At 36.5% G+C, this 19055-nt stretch overlaps 1 protein-coding gene across 1 annotated transcript; it reads left to right on the plus strand.

The window, feature by feature from the left end:
- LOC18780889 (WD repeat-containing protein 25) lies at positions 14134-18659 on the plus strand. Its single transcript, XM_020563123.1, has 4 exons — positions 14134-14578; positions 14790-14957; positions 15230-15714; positions 18009-18659. The coding sequence occupies exons 1-4, from the start codon at positions 14275-14277 to the stop codon at positions 18378-18380; spliced, it is 1329 nt and encodes a 442-aa protein (XP_020418712.1). The 5' UTR covers positions 14134-14274; the 3' UTR covers positions 18381-18659.

Here is a 19055-nt window from a genome sequence, read left to right on the forward strand (position 1 = left end):
ATGGCTCCTCCTCCTCCTATATTCATTGTGGAGTGGCCATACCCTAGCTAGATATGGATTGTCTCTCAAGACTGATGTGTTATGATTTGAGGATTCCCCTAACTTCATTTGGGATCAATGTTCTCTTTAAAGATTGTGACTCTTCTTGAGCTACGTCAGTATATATTGTTTCTTTTTGACCCAAAAAAATGTTGGTGAATTCATAATAACGGTAAAAGGAATCAAGACTCTGAGAATAAGAAGGTAAAATGTCTCATATTAAAAAGTTAAAAAACTTTGTAAAGACTTATAAAGAGTCAGACTACTCTCCCCATAGCCAATTAATTTTGTGGTGAAACCTCATCAACATCCTTCAAACTCGAGCAAAACAGAAACACATATGTTATGCATTTTCATATTCTATTTTCCGCTTACTCAGCCACTATGACGACCCACCCATCACACATAATCTTCCCTAAAGAGACCAACTAAGACTTCCACTTTGTTCATCTAGACTGTACAATTTGTTTAATACTAGCCGAAAGACTGTTTGCCAACTTTCTAAAAGTTGGCTCTCCAAAGGACAAAGTTTTATGGATATGTATAAATATAACAGATATTTATACATATAACAACTAAAAAAGAATTCAAGGCAGCCGTAGACCTGCCTAGGCCATACTTTCTTATTCAAGTAAGATACAAAATTGCCTTAGTGGAAAATAATATAAATTAAGTGCATTGTCATAATGATCATTAGTAGTTTGATTAAGTTTTAAACGTGTGGTATTTAGCAAATGTGAAAATATCCCCTCTTTTTAAACTTGTCTAAGTTCTTGTCATCCTCACCAACCTTTCCTAAACTCTTTTTTTTTTTTTTTTAGTTGGTAATTGTAGGTAAGCCATGCTAGAGCAAGGGGCCTCCTCCTCCTTCACATTAGCTAGTGTTGTAGGTTTTTACTTGTGCGCCTTATGCGACCATCTCTCTTTTCATTGACTTTGTTTTTGAATTTTGTGGGGTTTGAAAATTTCAGTGGCATTTGAAACATAAAGAAAGAAAGAAAGAAAAAGAGTTTGTTGTTGGTTCAATGGGTTGATGATCATGAATTAATAATTTGACTAGTGGGCTGATGATGCTTTGTCACCAAAACGAGTCTTCCCCCACCTGGTGGGGTTGACAAGGATCTTGACCCTCTTCGATGAAACATTCCCTTGGTCATTATTGGTCCCCCCATCTGTATTTGCGAGCCTTCTTCTTATAATCCTACAATATTTGAGGACATGGGTTGAAAGTTGGAATGCTGATTTATAGCTTGTCCTCTTATGCCTTTCTTTCCAGAAACAATATAAAAAAACTTCAACCATTCTATTATTTCTCTCTTGTCCTCTGGTTGTGGTTGATGCTCTATGGCAATTTCTTATTCTTGACAACTTAAAGCGATTAGTAGGAAGTGATGACATGCATCTCACTCAAAAAGAAAGAGAAAAATTCTGCAAATTATGTTATCAGGAGTCTAGTTTCTCCTCTGGTCTGTGGAATATTAAATCCAAGTCTACTTTCCAATAATACCACTTTTATATGTAACACATGTTTTGTCATGTATCTACCAACTAAGCATTGATATATGTACATATATGCATATATATATATATATATATATATGTGGAAGAAATCAAGTTTCACCCAGAAAAAAGAAACTCACTTAATGTTCTTAAACTCTCTTGAGTGGGTTAGTATATGTGTAGTGATGTACATTAATGATTGGGAGGAACACCTTTTTTTTTGTCTTTTTTTTTTTTAAGTGAATAGTGGGAGGTGCTTCTCCCCATAAGTGATTTTGGTCTTTCCAAAATTACTTTCACACAGGTGTTGCATGATTGTCGTCAGCTCGTGTCGTGAGATGTTTGGTCGAGTCCTATAACGAGCAAAACTCTCGTTTTGTGTTAATTGTTGAGACATGCACTCTTAAACGAGCTCTAATTGTATATGCTTAAGTTAAAATTAAACACAAAAGTACATGGTTAGAACCAATAATTTATATTAGAAAGAGTATTTGTATCATAGACTCATTCAGCTCCTAATTACCCGATAATCAGGTGCACACAGCATGACCTCAGATTGGCGTCATTGAAATTTATAGGATATTTTTGGAGCTGGCCCTTATTTTAAGGAGATGTTTTTGGGTTGCAAAAGCAATGAGGGAAAGTGTATGGGAGCTTTCAGATATAATTTTAAAGGCCTCATCATGATGAAAATACGAAGAGAAGGGCTTTGGATATGGACCATTTCTTCAGCTGTCATGATGGATACTGATGAAGGCGCTCTTCCCTTCTGCCTTATCTTTGATTTCTGTTCAAACTAGTTTTCATACTCCAAGTTGTCGTCTACATTTTCCCAGCAAAATCACATGACCATCATTATTTTCTCTTTATCTTTTTCACTTTAATTCTAAACGTCGCCCTCATCTCTTCCTTTGGGCTTGCCATGGGCTGTAAAATATACCCACTTCCCAGATTGAGTTTAGGGGAAGCTTCACACCCATGCCCATGGCCACAAAGTTGTATCTTCTGGATCATTATGAGCGCAAGACCCAAATGGCAGCCACTAGCACACTCAAGGATTCATATGCAAAAACCATTTCTCGAACTATTAACAAATGAAAAATAAAAATAAAAATAACTTACTATATCAAATTTATAAATTAATGAAAATAGTTTTTTTTTTTTTCCTTTCTCTTTCCTTTTGCCTTATTAAAATATTTTAAAATTTATAATTGAAGGGCTTGTTTGGCAACCTTTTGGGGATAGTTTGATAACCATTTCAATTTCAATTTTTAGTTTTCATTTTTTGTGCTAGAGTATAAAGGAAAAAGAAAGAGAATGGAAGTGAGAAAGAGAGTGAAGATAGGATTGATAGGGAAGATGAGAGGAATGAGTTACAAAAGTGAAAACAAAAAGCAAAAAATTTAAATCTATTTGAGATTGTTTGAACTTTTGTTACTCTTCCCTCTCATCCTCCCCTCTCATCCTCTCTCCATCACTCTCATTTTCTTCTATACTCTAACACAAAAGATGAAAACTCAAAACTAAAGTTCAAATGGTTATCAAACGGGCCATTTCTTATTAGAAATACAAAAGAAATACATGGAGCAAAAGAGATATATGAAAGAGGGTGGAGGGAGCATGTGGGAAGGATGAGGGAGAAATGAAGATGGAAAAAATTTTAAAGTGTTTTTTAGTTTTAATTTTATGTAAATTCCATACACATTTCTTCAACATCATCTCTCCCACCTCTCTTCCTCTACCCTTCTTCATCTCTCATTTTCTCCCTTATATTCTCTCCATCTGTAACCAAAAACCAAAAACGAATCCCAAGTTAATATCAACAAGCTAATGTGTTTTTATTTATTAAAGGAAGTCAACAAGCCAATTATCTGAACATAGAGTTAACCCATCTTATCTTTACAATGTGAATGAAACTTTTGCAATATCACATCAACCCATCTAAATTGTATCCTATTCACATTCGCAAGGAACTTATAGTACAAGGGGTTAAGGACTGTAAAGAATGTTTGGTTGAAAGGTTTTGTTATATTGACAATAGTAAAGTACATCAAAATATATACTACTAATATTACAAAGTTATCATAGCGTGATCCTCAATCTTAGGGATTAATTTGGATTTGTCCACCTATATCAAGTGAACTACTCTATGTATGGCTATAACTAACATATTACAATAATAACGTTTCAATTACAATATATTATTCTAATACGGAGTCTTGATCTTTTGTACCCATGTTTGGTCTGTCCCTTCCTTGTCCCGTAATTATCTACCTTTTTGACACATGTCCTTTGAATTAACCCTAACATAACAATGTTAGATCTTAATAAAATCAAAACTAATAAAAACTATTTGAGGAAAATCAAAAGACCCAGACCCAACAACCAGCAAAACTCCCACCCACCCAATACCGTCAGCCACCCCACCCCGCCAGCGATGACCCCCTCTCCTCCCCACGACTAACAAAGCTTCATTTTCTATGTCTCCCCTTTTTCTTTTTCTTTTTTTTGTCGGGCACTTAAGCTCTTGGCTAAAATCAGGCAACCCAATAATACTAGTGTGGTGAAGAATCCTGCTTCCATAGTCACTAGAGTTTGGTCCTCCAATCAATAGTGAACCCACAAAGGCGCAAGTGAGTATAGCTGCACCTCCTATCAGCAGAATAGACCTTGGAGGTGGTGAGTTTGCACCTCTGGTCTGCGTTGGAGCTGCCTACCAACTACGCGTTGAAATGCCTTAGTGAAGCTTCTATTTTTGCTGCTGCGTTGTTGTACTGATGCGCTACGCGCGTTTCCAATTTTTTTTAAGTAAATTTAACCTCTTTGCCAGAACGATGTCATTTGGACCAGGGCAAAATTTTGAAAATTACAACAACAAAAATGAAAGACGAAACATGCTCAAGCCTTACCCTCCACTCCACGGAAATCAATCAGTATACAAAGGAGTCCAAGTTCTTGCAACTTGTAAGATATCAACAGTAAATCATAATACTACATATCCAATCCAAGGTGAAGAGGCTCTCACGCCACTGCAGCACTGCTTGCTGTTTTGATTTTTTTTTTCTTTTGTTTTTCTTATATAACATATCAGTCTCGATCTCTTGGACCACAGGAGTCCAAGAGATTATGGTCACTCACCGTTGGATATTAATCCAATGGTTCAAAAAAAATTTCTTAAAAGGAGTGCAAGAGTGAGTGAACTGTTGAATTTACATCCAACGGTGTGTGACCACAAATCTCTTGGACCCCTGTAGTCCAAGAGATCAGGACTGTATAATATATATAGGGTAAATTACTCAAATGGTCCTCAAACTTGTACTCGATTTACATTTTGGTCCCTCAATTAAATTATTCGTTCAAATGGTCCATTAACTATATATTAATCGTTTCATTGATCCTACCGTCTAATTTTCTGTTAAATTTAACCAAATTTTAGGGTATATATGACTTTTCATAATTAACAAATAAAATAGGGTTAAAATAAATACAAAATTAGAAAATAATTGAAGAAAAAGAGAAAAAAAAAATCATGAGACCCAAACCCTCTCCCTTCAATTTCTTCTCCCTCATTCCCCACAGACCTCTCCAATTACTACATTTGTAAAAGATGGTCTGTTAATGGACTTCAACCATCCGGCCCAACAATTAATGTCCAAAATAATACTAACAAAGGTCTGATCTTTGATAACAGTTAGCTGTTTTGTTTCATTTTTCAAGGTGGCGTTTTGATCATTCCTTGGTGTAATAACTTGGTTTGTGCGAAAAGCTGAAGCGGTATGTCTACTTGCTGCTGCTGCTGAGGAGCTAGGACCCAAAGGAGGATGGAGAAGGTTGCTGAAGAGACGCAGAGGAAGAGGAAAGCTCCTAAGGAGGTGGGCAATGGCGAAAATGGTGGTGGAGCTGAAGAGGATCAACATAGGCAAAAAATAAGTAGGCAAAAGAGTGACGGAATTCTGGAAAATGGGGATCAGGATACTGCAGGTGAGCTGGTTGAAGGATGGTTTGGCGGTGGTCTGAGTGTTGGTGAAGAAATTGCTCGCCTTTTTGGTCAAGTGAGTGGTAGGAGTGTTGGCCTTGATATTGATGGCATAAATCCCCAAAATCCTTGCAGCAATTTCGGCGTCTTGGCCGAAGAACCGGTACTTGTACTTGGAGGGTGAGAAATTGACAGTGGTTGTGATTTTGGGAGGTGGGGTTGGCGAGTGATGAGGTGGGGAGAAGGGCGGTGGGTGGTTGTCTCTCAACAACAAAGGGAAATTAAAGGGGAGGGGGAGAGGGTCTGGGTGTTTGTTGAGTTGGAGTTCTGGGTTTTTTGGGAGAGGGTTTGTGGAAGATTTTTTTCTTTTCTTTTTCTATAGTTGTTGGCTTGGGTGGAGGGTGGGGAGGAGCTTGGATTTTGGGTTCATGGGCCTAGGGTGGAGGGTGGTTGTTGGATGGGTTTGGGTGGAGAGTGGTTGTGGGATGGGTTTGGGGGTTGGAGCTTGTGGGTGATTGCACAGAGAGAGAGAGAGAGAGAGAGAGAGATGACCAATTTGCCCTCATTTTTAACAACAACATTGACAAAATGTAACGATAGGACCAATGGAGCAATTAATATATAGTTAATGGACCATTTGAACGAATAATTTAATTGAAGGATCAAAATGTAAATTGAGTACAAATTTGAGGACCATTTGAGTAATTTACACTATATATTCATTTTTTTTATTTGGCACTTTCTGTATTCATATAATTAGTAGCAAATTCAAAGAGACTGCACGGCACACGACTTGAGTATGTATTTTGATTTATTTGTTTAATTGATAAATTTATATGCATTTTTATTATATTTAATTGATATTTATTTTCGTCAAGTTAAATTATAAGGGATTTTATTGTTTACATTTTTTTTAATGAGCATTTAGCTTTTGAATGTTGCACCTCCTCTGAAAAATTCATGGATCCACCAGTGCCTTCAACTATACAAATCAGAGGCAAGTTCTCACTGTAGGCTCCAGCGACCACATTGAGAATACTGAGCTTGCCCACAGTGAAAGTAACAACACATGCGTTGACGCCACGAGAGTGACGACACCACGAGAGTGAGCGTAGCCGGTGTTGAACTCGTTGCAGCAGGCAATGTTCGTAAGCACAGGCTTTGCGATGAGGTCAAGTTAAAGTCACTGGGCACAATGAAGACATCGGTGATGCTGATTTGGACGGGTCGGTGAACAAGGTGGCTACCCAGAGTGGCCTCGGACGAGTTGATCACGGTGGAGTTGCCATAGCGGCGCCGTTTGGTAGAGGATGCCCACTTCATTGCTTACAGGCTTGCAAACTTAAAGCACTCCGATTTTGGTGTCCATGGATTGTTAAGTGACTTTGATCACACTCATAAACACTCAAAAGAAAAATGGAGACTTTGGACTTGAAAAATAAAATGAAACTTTCTGATGACAATTGTCGTGTTGCGAGAAATGGGATTTTTTGTTTTTTATTTTTGGTTGATGGTGAGAAGGGAGATGGGTTTTATAGGGTGGTCGGCAGGGGTAGCTGACGGGATTAGGTGGATGGTCGGAAGAAGAGGGGTCGCCGCCAACAGGGTGGGTGAGAGTTTTGGTGGCTATTGGGTCTGGGTTTTTTGATTTTCCTTAAATACTAGTTTTTATTAGTTTTAGGCATAAATGTTAAAAGGGTCCATGTGTTTTACCTTGCTGGCCAATTTAGTACCCATGTTTAAAACTGTTAGCCAATATAGTACAATCCGTTAATTTGATGTTAAAAAGGTTTTAAAACATAATATAAATGATTGGATTCAATTTTTAAATAAATAAATAATAACTAAAGAAATCAAAATGAGATTAAAAAAATCAAAAAACAAGGCACCGCTATCCAATCCCATCCACCTCCGGCCCACTAATACCAGCCGCCACCACGCTTCTATCTTCTTTCTTTCTTTTCAGCAACAACCCATAACCCTGTCACCTCCACCTCCCAACCACTTTATTACCCACCCACACCTCAATGCCCCGATTCCCCAAGCCACACTCACTACCGCAACTCTATCCACCCCAAATCTCCATTTCTCAAGAGAACTAAACCCTTTCCCATTTCTCCAACCACTGAACATCCCATCGCCTCTTTACTACCTCATGTTGTTTTTTTATCTTTCATGTTTCTTCCTTTTTCGAATGTTGTGTTTTAATGAAAGCATAGTGTCGATTGCAATTTTGCAAAGAAGGGGTTGCAACATTACTTGCTTTAGCTTCAGCATCATCCTCACAGAGCCAAGGTCAAATCCCATGTTTCTATTAATTTCACTTGGGTTGTTTCAGTCTAATTTTGTAATGGGTTTACCTTGATTTCCCGTGTTTTCACTTTAAAACCCTGCGTAGTTTCCCAGAAAGTCGATGGAAGCCAAAAGTAAGGGTGGGCATTGAGACCGCAAAACCGAGCAAAACCGAATGGGAAAAAACTGTCAAAAATTGATTGACTAAAAAGTCAACAAATCGCAACCAAACCGAACCAGACCATTTTCAACTTATCTTGATCTCGATTTCACAACTCAAAGCAACAGACCAGACCGAACCTGATCGATTACCATATTTAATATATATTTTTATTATAATATATAATATATAATATATATTAATATATTATTTCGGCCAATTCTATTGTGTTACAATAAAACTGGTTGCATGTAACGTTTCCTCCCTAAGCGCTGCTAAGCCTAAATCGACTTAGGTTTTTTTTTTCTTTTTCTTTTTTCATTTCTCTCTCTGTCTCGACTCTCTTCTCTTTGCCTTCCTCTTCGATACGAAATGCAACGCACAAACAGAGACAGGATAATGACGCCGACGACACAGCTCCTCACTCCTTGTTCCCTCACTGCTCATTTGCCGACGACGACGACACAGCTTAGGTAAGAACTTCTTCCTCTCCTTCTTCCCTCTTTTTGAACTGGAATAGCTCTCTTATTTTAATTTCAAATTGGAGGTTTCAATTAGGGTTTACGATTAGGGGTTTGAATTGATTGACATGTTTCAATTTGGGCTTTCAGTTATGGATTTTGGGTTGGGGTATCAAATTAGGGATTTGTTCTTTAGGGTTTCAATTCGGGCATGTTGATTCTAATATCTGTTCCATTTGTGACAGGGGCTTCAAATTGTTGTTGTTGTTGTTGCTTGGAATTAGGCTTGCAACTGTTTGTGTTGTTGTTCCCAAAGATATATATATTTTTATCCCTTTGATTTCATTTCTTTTTATTTTTATTAATTATTGTAATTGACTGGCATGTTTGTGTTGTGTTGTTGATATCTTCATCTGATGATGGTTTGATGGATTGATATCTTCATGTGATGATTTGAATTGAGAATTCATGAATTCAAGATGATTTGTAGTCTATAATCAAATATGTTTTATCATGATGAAATAAGATGACAAGAAATGATGATGATGATGATGATGATGATGATGTATTGAGAATTGATGATTCGAATGGATGAGAAATAAATTGATGATGAATTGATGAGAACGTTGATAATTTGAATTTGTTTGATAATGAAATATGTTTTAATAGATTTCTTTATATAATGATGTTTATTAATGGATGATGATTTGAATTTGTTTCGTACTGAATTCTGTTTTTGTTTTTGCTGAATCGGAATTGAAATTTGTTTCTATTAGTTTGGTTTTTGTTTTTATGAAATTTATTTTTTCTAAAGTAGATTTGTGTAGATTAGTATATTTTTGTGTTCTAAATCTAGGTTTTGGTTCTGACTTTTGGGTTTTTGGATTGTTAGGTTATGATTTTTGTTTAATTGCTTTTTAGGTTCTACAAGTCTTGCGTAATTATTAACTAGGGTATGTTGCTGCTAAGTTGGTTTTGTTTTGATATTAGGTTCTTATTAAAGGAGGGATGGACCAGTTTGAACAATGGCCTAATAACAGTAATGAAGTATGATTTTCTTTCGCATCCGCATCATCACCATCACCTAGCCTACCAGTAACCCAACCTTAAGCCCAAACACCTCCTCAACCGAGTGGTCTTCCACTATTACCTCATTCAGAGACTAGAAAATCATCAAGAGAAAAATCAGAGGTATGGGATCACTTTGAAAAATATGATGATGTGGTTGAGAGTGTGAGGATGAGAGCAAATCTTCGATATGTAAAAAAAGAGCTAGGTGCAAGTGTGAAGAAGGATGGGAGAAAAATCGAGTGGTCTTCCATGATTACCTCATTCTGAGACTAGAAAATCATCAAGAGAAAAATAGAAGGTATGGGATCACTTTGAAAAATATGATGATGTGGTTGAGAGTGCGAGGATGAGAGCAAATCTTCGATATGTAAAAAGAGAGCTAGGTGCAAGTGTGAAGAATGATGGGAGAAAAATCGAGTGGTTTTCCATGATTACCTCATTCTGAGACTAGAAAATCATCAAGAGAAAAATCGGAGGTATGGGATCACTTTGAAAAATATGATGATGTGGTTGAGAGTGTGAAGAAGGATGGGAGAAAATCTTCAATGTGTAAAAAGAGAGCTAGGTGCAAGCAGTGGCGAAGACAGGAATCTTACCACAAGGGGTCTTAGTGTAATAGTCCAAATAAAAATTTAGGATGGAAAAAAATATTGAAAATGAAATCATAGTACTTTCATTCATAATTCATAACGGAAACAACATTACAAGCTATAATTGTCCGCTTGAAGATTACCCAAAACACCATCTAATTGACTTTGTCTTGAACTTGGAGTTCTTGAACGACCAACATTATTTGAACTATCAACATTATCCAAACTACCCGAACCCGATGATGACTTTCTCTTAAAAAACCATTCCATAATAATTCTACATATACAAAATAATCAAAATAAATACTCACAATATAAACAAACCATCAACATAATGAAAATAGATATGAATTGGATTTCAATTAAATTAAATATATTCTACATATACAAAATAATGAAAATAAAAACTCACAATATAAACAAACCATCAATATAATCAAAATAAATATGAGTTGGATTTCAATTAAATTAAATATATTCTACATATACAAAATAATGAAAATAAAAACTCACAATATAATCAAACCACCAATATAATCAAAATAAATTTGAATTGGGTTTCAATTAAATTAAATATATCATACATAGTAACATAGGGTTTAGAACTTACTTGAATTGTGAAATTTCACAATTAGAATGAGTAAAACAAAGAGAGTAACTGGCAGCACCACCACACGGCGATGACACGGTAGCACAGAGGCACCCCAGTGGCTGCAGCAAGGGAGGAGATGGAGTTAAGGGTTTAGGGGAGTTGGGAACTTAGGGTTTGGAAGAGAAAACAAAAAAAATTGGGGGTTTAGAATTGAGGAATTTGTGCTGTGGAGAGAAGGATACGCCGGTAATTTCTTTTTTTCTTTTTTTTTTCCTTTTTTTGGTTTCAGACCTAGCCTAAAACGATGTCGTTTTGGCCAGGTCATTTTTTTTTTAAAAAGTCCCTCACGCAGCCTTCTTCTCCAGTTGCAAACTCTTCCTTCTTTCAGTCATTTCGTCGACCACTTGGTATGCAGCTCCAAGGGACCTCTAAGCTAATTTTCATGGCTTCTATAGGGTTTAGAGAATAACTGGCAGCACCACCACACAGCGACAACACGGTAGCACAGAGACACCCTAGTGGCTGCAGCAAGGAAGGAGATGGAGTTGAGGGTTTGGGGGAGTTGGGAACTTAGGATTTGGAAGAGAAAACAAAAAAAAATTGGGGGTTCAAAATGGAAGAATTGGTGTCGTGGAGAAAAGGATACGCTGGCCATTTCTTTTTCTTTTCTTTTCTTTTTTTGGTTTCAGACCTGGCCCAAAACGACGTCGTTTTGGCCAAGTCATTTTTTTTTATTTTATAAAAACAGTCCATCGCGCAGCCTTCTTCTCCAATTGCAAACCCTTCCTTCTTCAATCATTTCGTCAACCACTTGGTGTGCAGCTCCAAGAGACCTCTAAGCTAATTTCCATTGCTTCCATAGGGTTTAGAACTTACTTGAATTGTGAAATTTTACAATTAGAATGAGTAAAACAAATAGAGTAACTGCAGCACCACCACACGGCGACGACACGGTAGCACAGAGGCACCCCAGTGGCTGCAGCAAGGGAGGAGATGGAGTTTAGGGTTTTGGGGGAGTTGGGAACTTAGGGTTTGGAAGAGAAAACAAAAAAAAAATTGGGGGTTTAGAATGGAGGAATTTGTGCTGTGGAGAGAAGGATACGATGGCAATTTCCTTTTCTTTTTTTTTTTTTTTTGTGGTTTCAAACCTGGCCCAAAATGACGTCGTTTTGGGCAAGTCATTAAAAAAAACCGTCCCTCGCGCAGCCTTCTTCTCCAGTTGCAAACCCTTCCTTCGTTCAGTCATTTCATCGACCACTTGGTGTGCAGCTCCAAGGGACCTCTAAGCTAATTTCCATGGCTTCCAAGAGGTCGTGCAACCCCATTGTGGCTTCGCCACTAGTTGCAAGTATTGCTCTATTACTTATGTCGCAGACCCCAACTTGAATGGGACATCAAGTTTGAGGAAACATATTGAGTCTCTATGTAAGAAATACCCCAGAAGGGTTGACAATGATAAAAGACAAAAGATTTTGTCTTTTGACCAAGCACTTGATAGTCTTTCAACAATCAGGCATACTAAAGAAGATTGGCTAAGATCTTGTGTAGAAATGGTAGTGATGGATAAGTTGCCTTTTAGTGTGGTTGAAGGTAAAGGGTTTAGGAGATTTTGTTAATCATTGAAACCTCATTTCCAAGTGTCATCTCGTAGGACACTTGTAAGACATTTTATAGTTATGTATGATGAGATGAAACAAAAGTTGAAATGATAATTAGCATCACATAAAGTGTGCCTCACAACGGACACTTGGACAAATGTTCAAAACATAAATTACATGGTGATCAAGGCACACTTTATAAATGGTGAATGGAATTTGCACAAAAGAGTTTTGAACTTTTGTGTCATTACTAACTACAAGAGGAACTCAATTGGTAAACTTCTTGAGACTTGTTTGCTTCATTGGGATTTAAAGAAGATACTCGCAATCACGGCCGATAATGCTTCTTCAAACATGAAAGCAATAAATTACTTGAAGTCAAAGATAGGTCATTGGAAGAATGGTAGTCTTGTGTTGGAAGGAAAGTACATGCATGTGAGGTGTTGTGCTCATATTGTCAATTTGATTGTTCAAGATGACTTGAAAAAACTAGAGAAAAGCATATTGTCAATAAAAAATGCGTTTAAATATGTAAGATTTTCTCCACAAATATTAGAGGAATTTAAATTTGTGTTTTGAAAGAGCGAATTACAAAGGGCTTGTATGTTGGATATTCCAACTAAGTGGAATTAAACATATATGATATTGGATGCCGCTTTAAGGTTTGAAAAAACCTTTGTGAGAATGGGAGAAGATGATGATGCCCCATTTGTATCTTGGTTTGGTGAAGATGAACCGGTTAGAGAAGATGAGGGGATGGTTGCATCTAGACCTAAAAAGAGGGTAAGGCCACCAACTAAGGAAGATTGGAGAAATGCTCTTACCTTTGTCAATTTTTTAAAGGTCATTTATGATATGATATTGAATATGAGTGTTTCTTTACATCCATCAAGTGCTGTTAATTGGGAATTTCTAAGTTAATTGAAATTTTTATTAATTTTAAAAAGATGTATAGGTTTTAAAAGACAAAAAAGTGGATAATGTTTATTTAACGGAAAATTTAACAGATTGGACTATATTGGTTAACGGTTTTAAACATGGGGACTAAATTGGTCAAATTGAAAATACATAGACTAAATTGGCCAATAGATAAAACACATGGACCATTTTGGCATTTAAGCCTTAGTTTTAATTTTATTAAAATCTAATATTGTTATGTTAGGGTTAATTGAAAGGGCATGTGTCAAAAATTTAGATAAAGTACAGGGAGGGGACAAACAAAATGGGGACAAACAAAATGGGGACAAAAGATCTAGACTTGGGGTAAAAAGTATGAATAATGATACTCTTACTTCATTTGTATACTATATTCTCATACCACCTTATGTGGCAGATATTAAAATTATTTAATATTTTCTTTTCTTTTATGATTTATTAACACTTTTAAAAAAACTGTTAATTAAACTTTCTTTATTAAAATACACTTCATTGATTTAATTGATGTGGCATATGATATGGACATGCCACATCATGTGATATAAAAATGTATGATCAAAATGTGGTAAGTTTAGCATTTCTTTAAAAGTATTTATCAAGAAAAATGCTAGACTTACCACATTTTTCATACCACATTGTGTACCACCTCTCTAATATATTAGAGAGGTTATACACAGAGGTGGTATACAATATGGTATAAAAAATATGATAAACCTAGCATTATTTATTTATCCATGCATTTGAGATCATATGTTTGATTTCCCCACCCTCAACTATCGTTGAAGAAAATCACGGGCCAACTGTGTTGTATTGTAAACTATAAACGAGTCTTCAAGATGCTTGAGCCCAACTTCAGTAAGGCTCTGCTCTCATATATTTGCTTAAGAGCCCAAGGCATAAGTGGGTCTCCCTTGAAACAGTGAACAATCTTAACAAACACCTCAAAAGACCAATTGATTGAGCTGGTAAGAGTAGCCGCAGCTTCCACCTCGATGGCAGAGGATAAAAGGCAATGAGAATTTGAGAAGCAGCAAAGCTCCTGGATTTGAGACTTGAGACATGGATCTTCTCTGCAACGCATACTCAAACGCCTCAGACAACGAAGAAGAGGAAGAAGAATCGGCTAAACAACCCAGACCCGAAAACTTCACGCCCCCGAATTCGAAGCGGCTCAAACCCGTTAACCCATTTACACATACTAAAACTCAGAATCCTCTGTCGGGCTCAACCCAGTTCCCGGCCCGCCATATAGAAGCTCCGGTTCCTGGTAGATACGTATCCAAGAGAGAGCGCTCTCTCTTGGGTTCCCAACCTACCGCCTCCGACCCGAACCCGGATGCTTTGCTGCTGACAACCTCTCCTGGTACTTTGTTCTTTCCATTTGGAAATATTCATAAATTCACGTTTTTTTATTTATTTGTAGAAACTTAAGAACGTAAATTACTAAATTTGGAAGAAAAAGAAATGCTCATGACGGGTTCACTGAAGCTTTCAATGTCACATTCATGTGCATATTTGCATAGCATATGCGTATGGTATACTGTTGTAGTCAGTCATGTTGTTGTTGCTGGCAGTTTTTGGGAGTATTTCGGATTCTGATGTTCCTCGTGATATTAAGTCATTGTTGAGAAACAAAGCAAAAAAGGGTCGTGCACAGCTTGGCCAGATGCCTCAAAGAATGTCTGTGCCTCTAAGCAGACATACCAAAGCTGTTAATGCTGTACATTGGTCACCAACTCATGGTAAGCTCTGCTTGTTCACCAACTCTTGTATTGACACTTACCCTTTTGGATTAGTGGTCTTGTGGCACTGAATTTTGCTATAAAAATTGGTTCTTGGATGCCCTTATAATACTTCTGACGATTAAATTTATTGGTTTATTAATTTGAGTAGAAGGTTGTTTTGTCTATTGTTTAGATTAAATCCTTAAACAAGCAATATTCTATTTTGTATATGCCAGTTGCATTTAAAGCTCACTTGCCTTATTGATCTGTTCATTGGAGTTAGTCTACAGCTCATCTTCTTGCATCTGCTTCGATGGATCAAACAATCTGCATATGGAATGTGTGGAGCAGTGATCAGAAGGTAGCCCGTGTTTTGAATTTTCACAATGCTGCTATCAAAGATGTGAAATGGTCGGGGCAAGGGTTGTTTGTGCTTTCTTGTGGATATGACTCCTCATCAAAGCTAGTGGATGTTGAAAGGGGGATAGAGACTCAGGTTTATAAGGAGGATCAAGTTGTTAGTGTTGTTAAATTCCATCCTGATAATTTCAACCTCTTCGTTTCTGGGGGGTCCAAAGGCGGTCTGAGGTTGTGGGATGTTAGAAATGGCAAGGTGGTCCATGAATACGTTCGAGGTCACGATCCCATCCTTGATGTTGAATTCACCACGAATGGCAAGCAGATTATATCGTCTAGTGATGTATCTGGACGCAACCTTAGTGAAAATTCTATTGTTGTTTGGGATGTTTCACGACAAGTTCCACTCTCTAATCAGGTAAGAGACTTCTTCCAGTTCTTGCTTCAATATGTGTTGCAAATGCAGTGTGTTTCATGTATTTATAAAAATTACATCCTTACGCAATTGATTACAGATATGGTTGCCCCTGCATATCCTGTTTATATATTGAGCAGAACTTGTATGTACATTAATTCTGCATTATCCTGTAAGAATTTGCATTCATCCTTGTAACGTTGTTTTACAGTCTTTTTGGAAATCCTCTTCTATTTGACCTTTCTAGATTTCATTATATGTTATCATCTAGTCTTCTGTTCAACGCTTGTGAGACTTGGACCTGCCTATAATGAGTTAATTTGGTTAGCATGCATTGTATACTTAAAATGTAGATATAATACAAGGCCTTTTGTAATTATCTTCTTAATGATGAAAGAGATACTAAAGATGTTGGCTGCATCAGCTCATCTACGTGACACGATTCATGTTGAATATGTTGCACATAATCTGTTCAAGGGTCGTGTCGTAACTATAGAAATTTCCTATGTTAGGATCTCTCTCTTCTTTGGAGTCATAACACGTGCTTTTTGACATTTGAAATATTTATTAGTCAGTAGTTAAAATATTTTATTTTGTACTAGATTAGTGATCAGACTCATTTTGATTTTGATTCCTGAAAGTTAATAAACATTTAAATTGGAATCATCATGATTCTGCTTCCAATTCCTGGTAGTTAGAAAAACTGAAAAGGCATCATTATGATTCCTATTCTGATTCCTTCTCCATTTGATTTCAAGTAAGCAAAGTAAATAAACATCATGATATGTGCTTGTTTAATGCTCAGAAGGTGATAATTCTCTTTTGGCAGCAAAAAAACCATGGTTGTTGGCAAACATATATTTCAGTATCTTTTAAATACATCAAGCTCATTGGATTAGAAAGAAGATGTATTCTTATGAAATATTCAGACATGAAAATGAAGTCAGTTTTAAGTGATTCACACTAAATGTTAATTACTCATTTCTTTCTTTTTTCAAAGAAAGATTCTGTAGGATAGGTTTAATTAATTTTGTTATGCAGGATTTGGTAGTACTATACATATCATAGGACCCATATTTTTTATTCTGATACTGAAGCATTAATGAGATCTTAATTTATTTTATAATACTTTTCACTACGTAATGATTAGGTTTGTTTGATAAAATGCTTAAGGTTCAACTCGGATATTTCTTGTTGCTCAGTTGCTCTGCTTTCATCACTTGATAATGGTTCTTGCATGGACAGTTTTAATCTGATGTACTCATGTTGGACTCGGGCACTCATCAACTTTCCTTTTGGCACATTACCAAACAATTGAATAAGAATATTCTTGGACACATGTCTGATATAAACGATTCACAATTTGAAAAACAAACTTTTCAGTTTTAAGCATCCAGTGGATTTTTATTCTCATGGCAATACCTATGGAGTACAGAAGTGAAGGGTTCTGAAGCCTTTTAGTCTATAAAATATAATATAATTATTATAATGTAAATTTTGTGTGTCATCATTTATAATTTGAATAGTGTATAGAATATGAATTGACTTCATTCAAATAGGTAATATTCATACGACTTAGTTTTAATTCATTATGTCATAGAAAACGTGTTTTGGCAACTTTTAGTCAGCTCTCATTTTTATAAGTCTTCTTAAATGTGGGTTCCATCACGTCAGGGATATTGATGATAAACTGTTGAAAGTAAGAAACAGTAAATGTTCAATACTTCAGAGTAAGCTCAAACTAGAATTGTTGTACATTGGCTTTTGAATTTTCTCTCAAAAGAGCAATGGTTGAGGGTAGTATATTGTCCTTCAGATAATAATCTTTCTAGAGTAGGATTAAAAAGCTTTTGTTAGCCAATATTGTAAATCATGCAGGTCCATGTACCATTTCCATTTACCTTTGAGAGAAATTGGTTTCAACAGTGGGGTGCTAACATTGCTACTAGTGAAAGAAACGTATGATCAAAATTTGAAAGCAATATTTGTAATCAAAACCATAGAACCTAATCGTAGGCAATTGCATAGTAGCTATTATGAGATTAAATTTGCTATGCAATATCAATTGAAACATTGCTCCATGCTGCTCCCTTTTTTGTTGATGTATCGTTTTTATGGTGTGTTTACTGTATCCACATTTTTTATCATTAATCCGTTTTTCTGCTATCTGTTCAACCATTTTTCTGCGACATGTTCGATCATTAATCACATAGCTTCATGCGTGTTCCACATAGCTTCATGCATGTTCCATTCCCTTAGGTTGAGGTCCTATAAAACTGATATTCCCTCTGTATCAGGTTTATGTGGAAGCCTACACATGTCCCTGTGTGAGATGCCACACATTTGAACCATTTTTCGTTGCCCAGTCAAATGGTAATTATATTGCAATCTTCTCTTCAATCCCCCCCTTCAAGCTGAACAAGTACAAGAGGTATGAAAGCCATGGGGTATCAGGATTTCCCATTAAATGCGTGTTTAGCGTGGATGGGGAAAAGCTAATCTCGGGCTCCTCTGATGGGTCTATATACTTCTACGACTATAGGTCTTCTGAGCTTGTCAGAAAAATCAAGGCATATGAGCAGGCTTGCATTGACATTGCTATCCACCCCAGCATACCTAATGTGATTGCTTCATGCAGTTGGAATGGAGAGGTTTCAGTGTTCGAGTAAGATGGTCTGTATAAACTTTCTTCCTTACAAGGCAGTCTTTGATTGTCTAAGAAAGAGATCAGTGATGTTGCAAGCAATTTCCTACATGTAATAGCCAAGAGGAATTGGCGCTGAAAAATTGAATGAAAAATTAAAAAGGAGAAAAATGTGGAATTGAATTTTCTCCTTTTTTGCGTTTGCTTTCTTCCAGAAATTCTCATATGCGGACACCATATATTTTATACTATCCCTCCCTCATTTCCACCCCCACACGATAATAACACGCGGATGTTAGGATGACATAATAACTTTGCTTTCTTGTCCTATTGATTTTATTTTGTACTTCTAAACTACTTGTCTAGGATTTGAATTATTGTATCGTTCCTTCTTTCCCTTAGGGATTGTGGGTTCATTTATCCTATTGTAGATCTTTTATCCTATAAATTAGGCTCCAAAAAAGGCCATGTCACACTACACATTTCACATCAGACATTTATTAGTGTTTGATAAATGTGGATTTGGAGCTCCGCAAAGTTCTACTTTTCTTTAAAACTTTAAGGATATGATTTGTGAAAGTGCTGAAAATTTTATCATGTCTGAGTTGACACCAATGAATTAACATCATGTATTGTTCAATCAAAGAGGCCATCATAAATCACAATTAATGTAAAAATTGCCAATTCATGACAAATATCA

The sequence above is a fragment of the Prunus persica genome, chromosome G4 (genome assembly GCF_000346465.2).
Source record: "Prunus persica cultivar Lovell chromosome G4, Prunus_persica_NCBIv2, whole genome shotgun sequence".
Lineage (NCBI taxonomy): Eukaryota > Viridiplantae > Streptophyta > Magnoliopsida > Rosales > Rosaceae > Prunus > Prunus persica.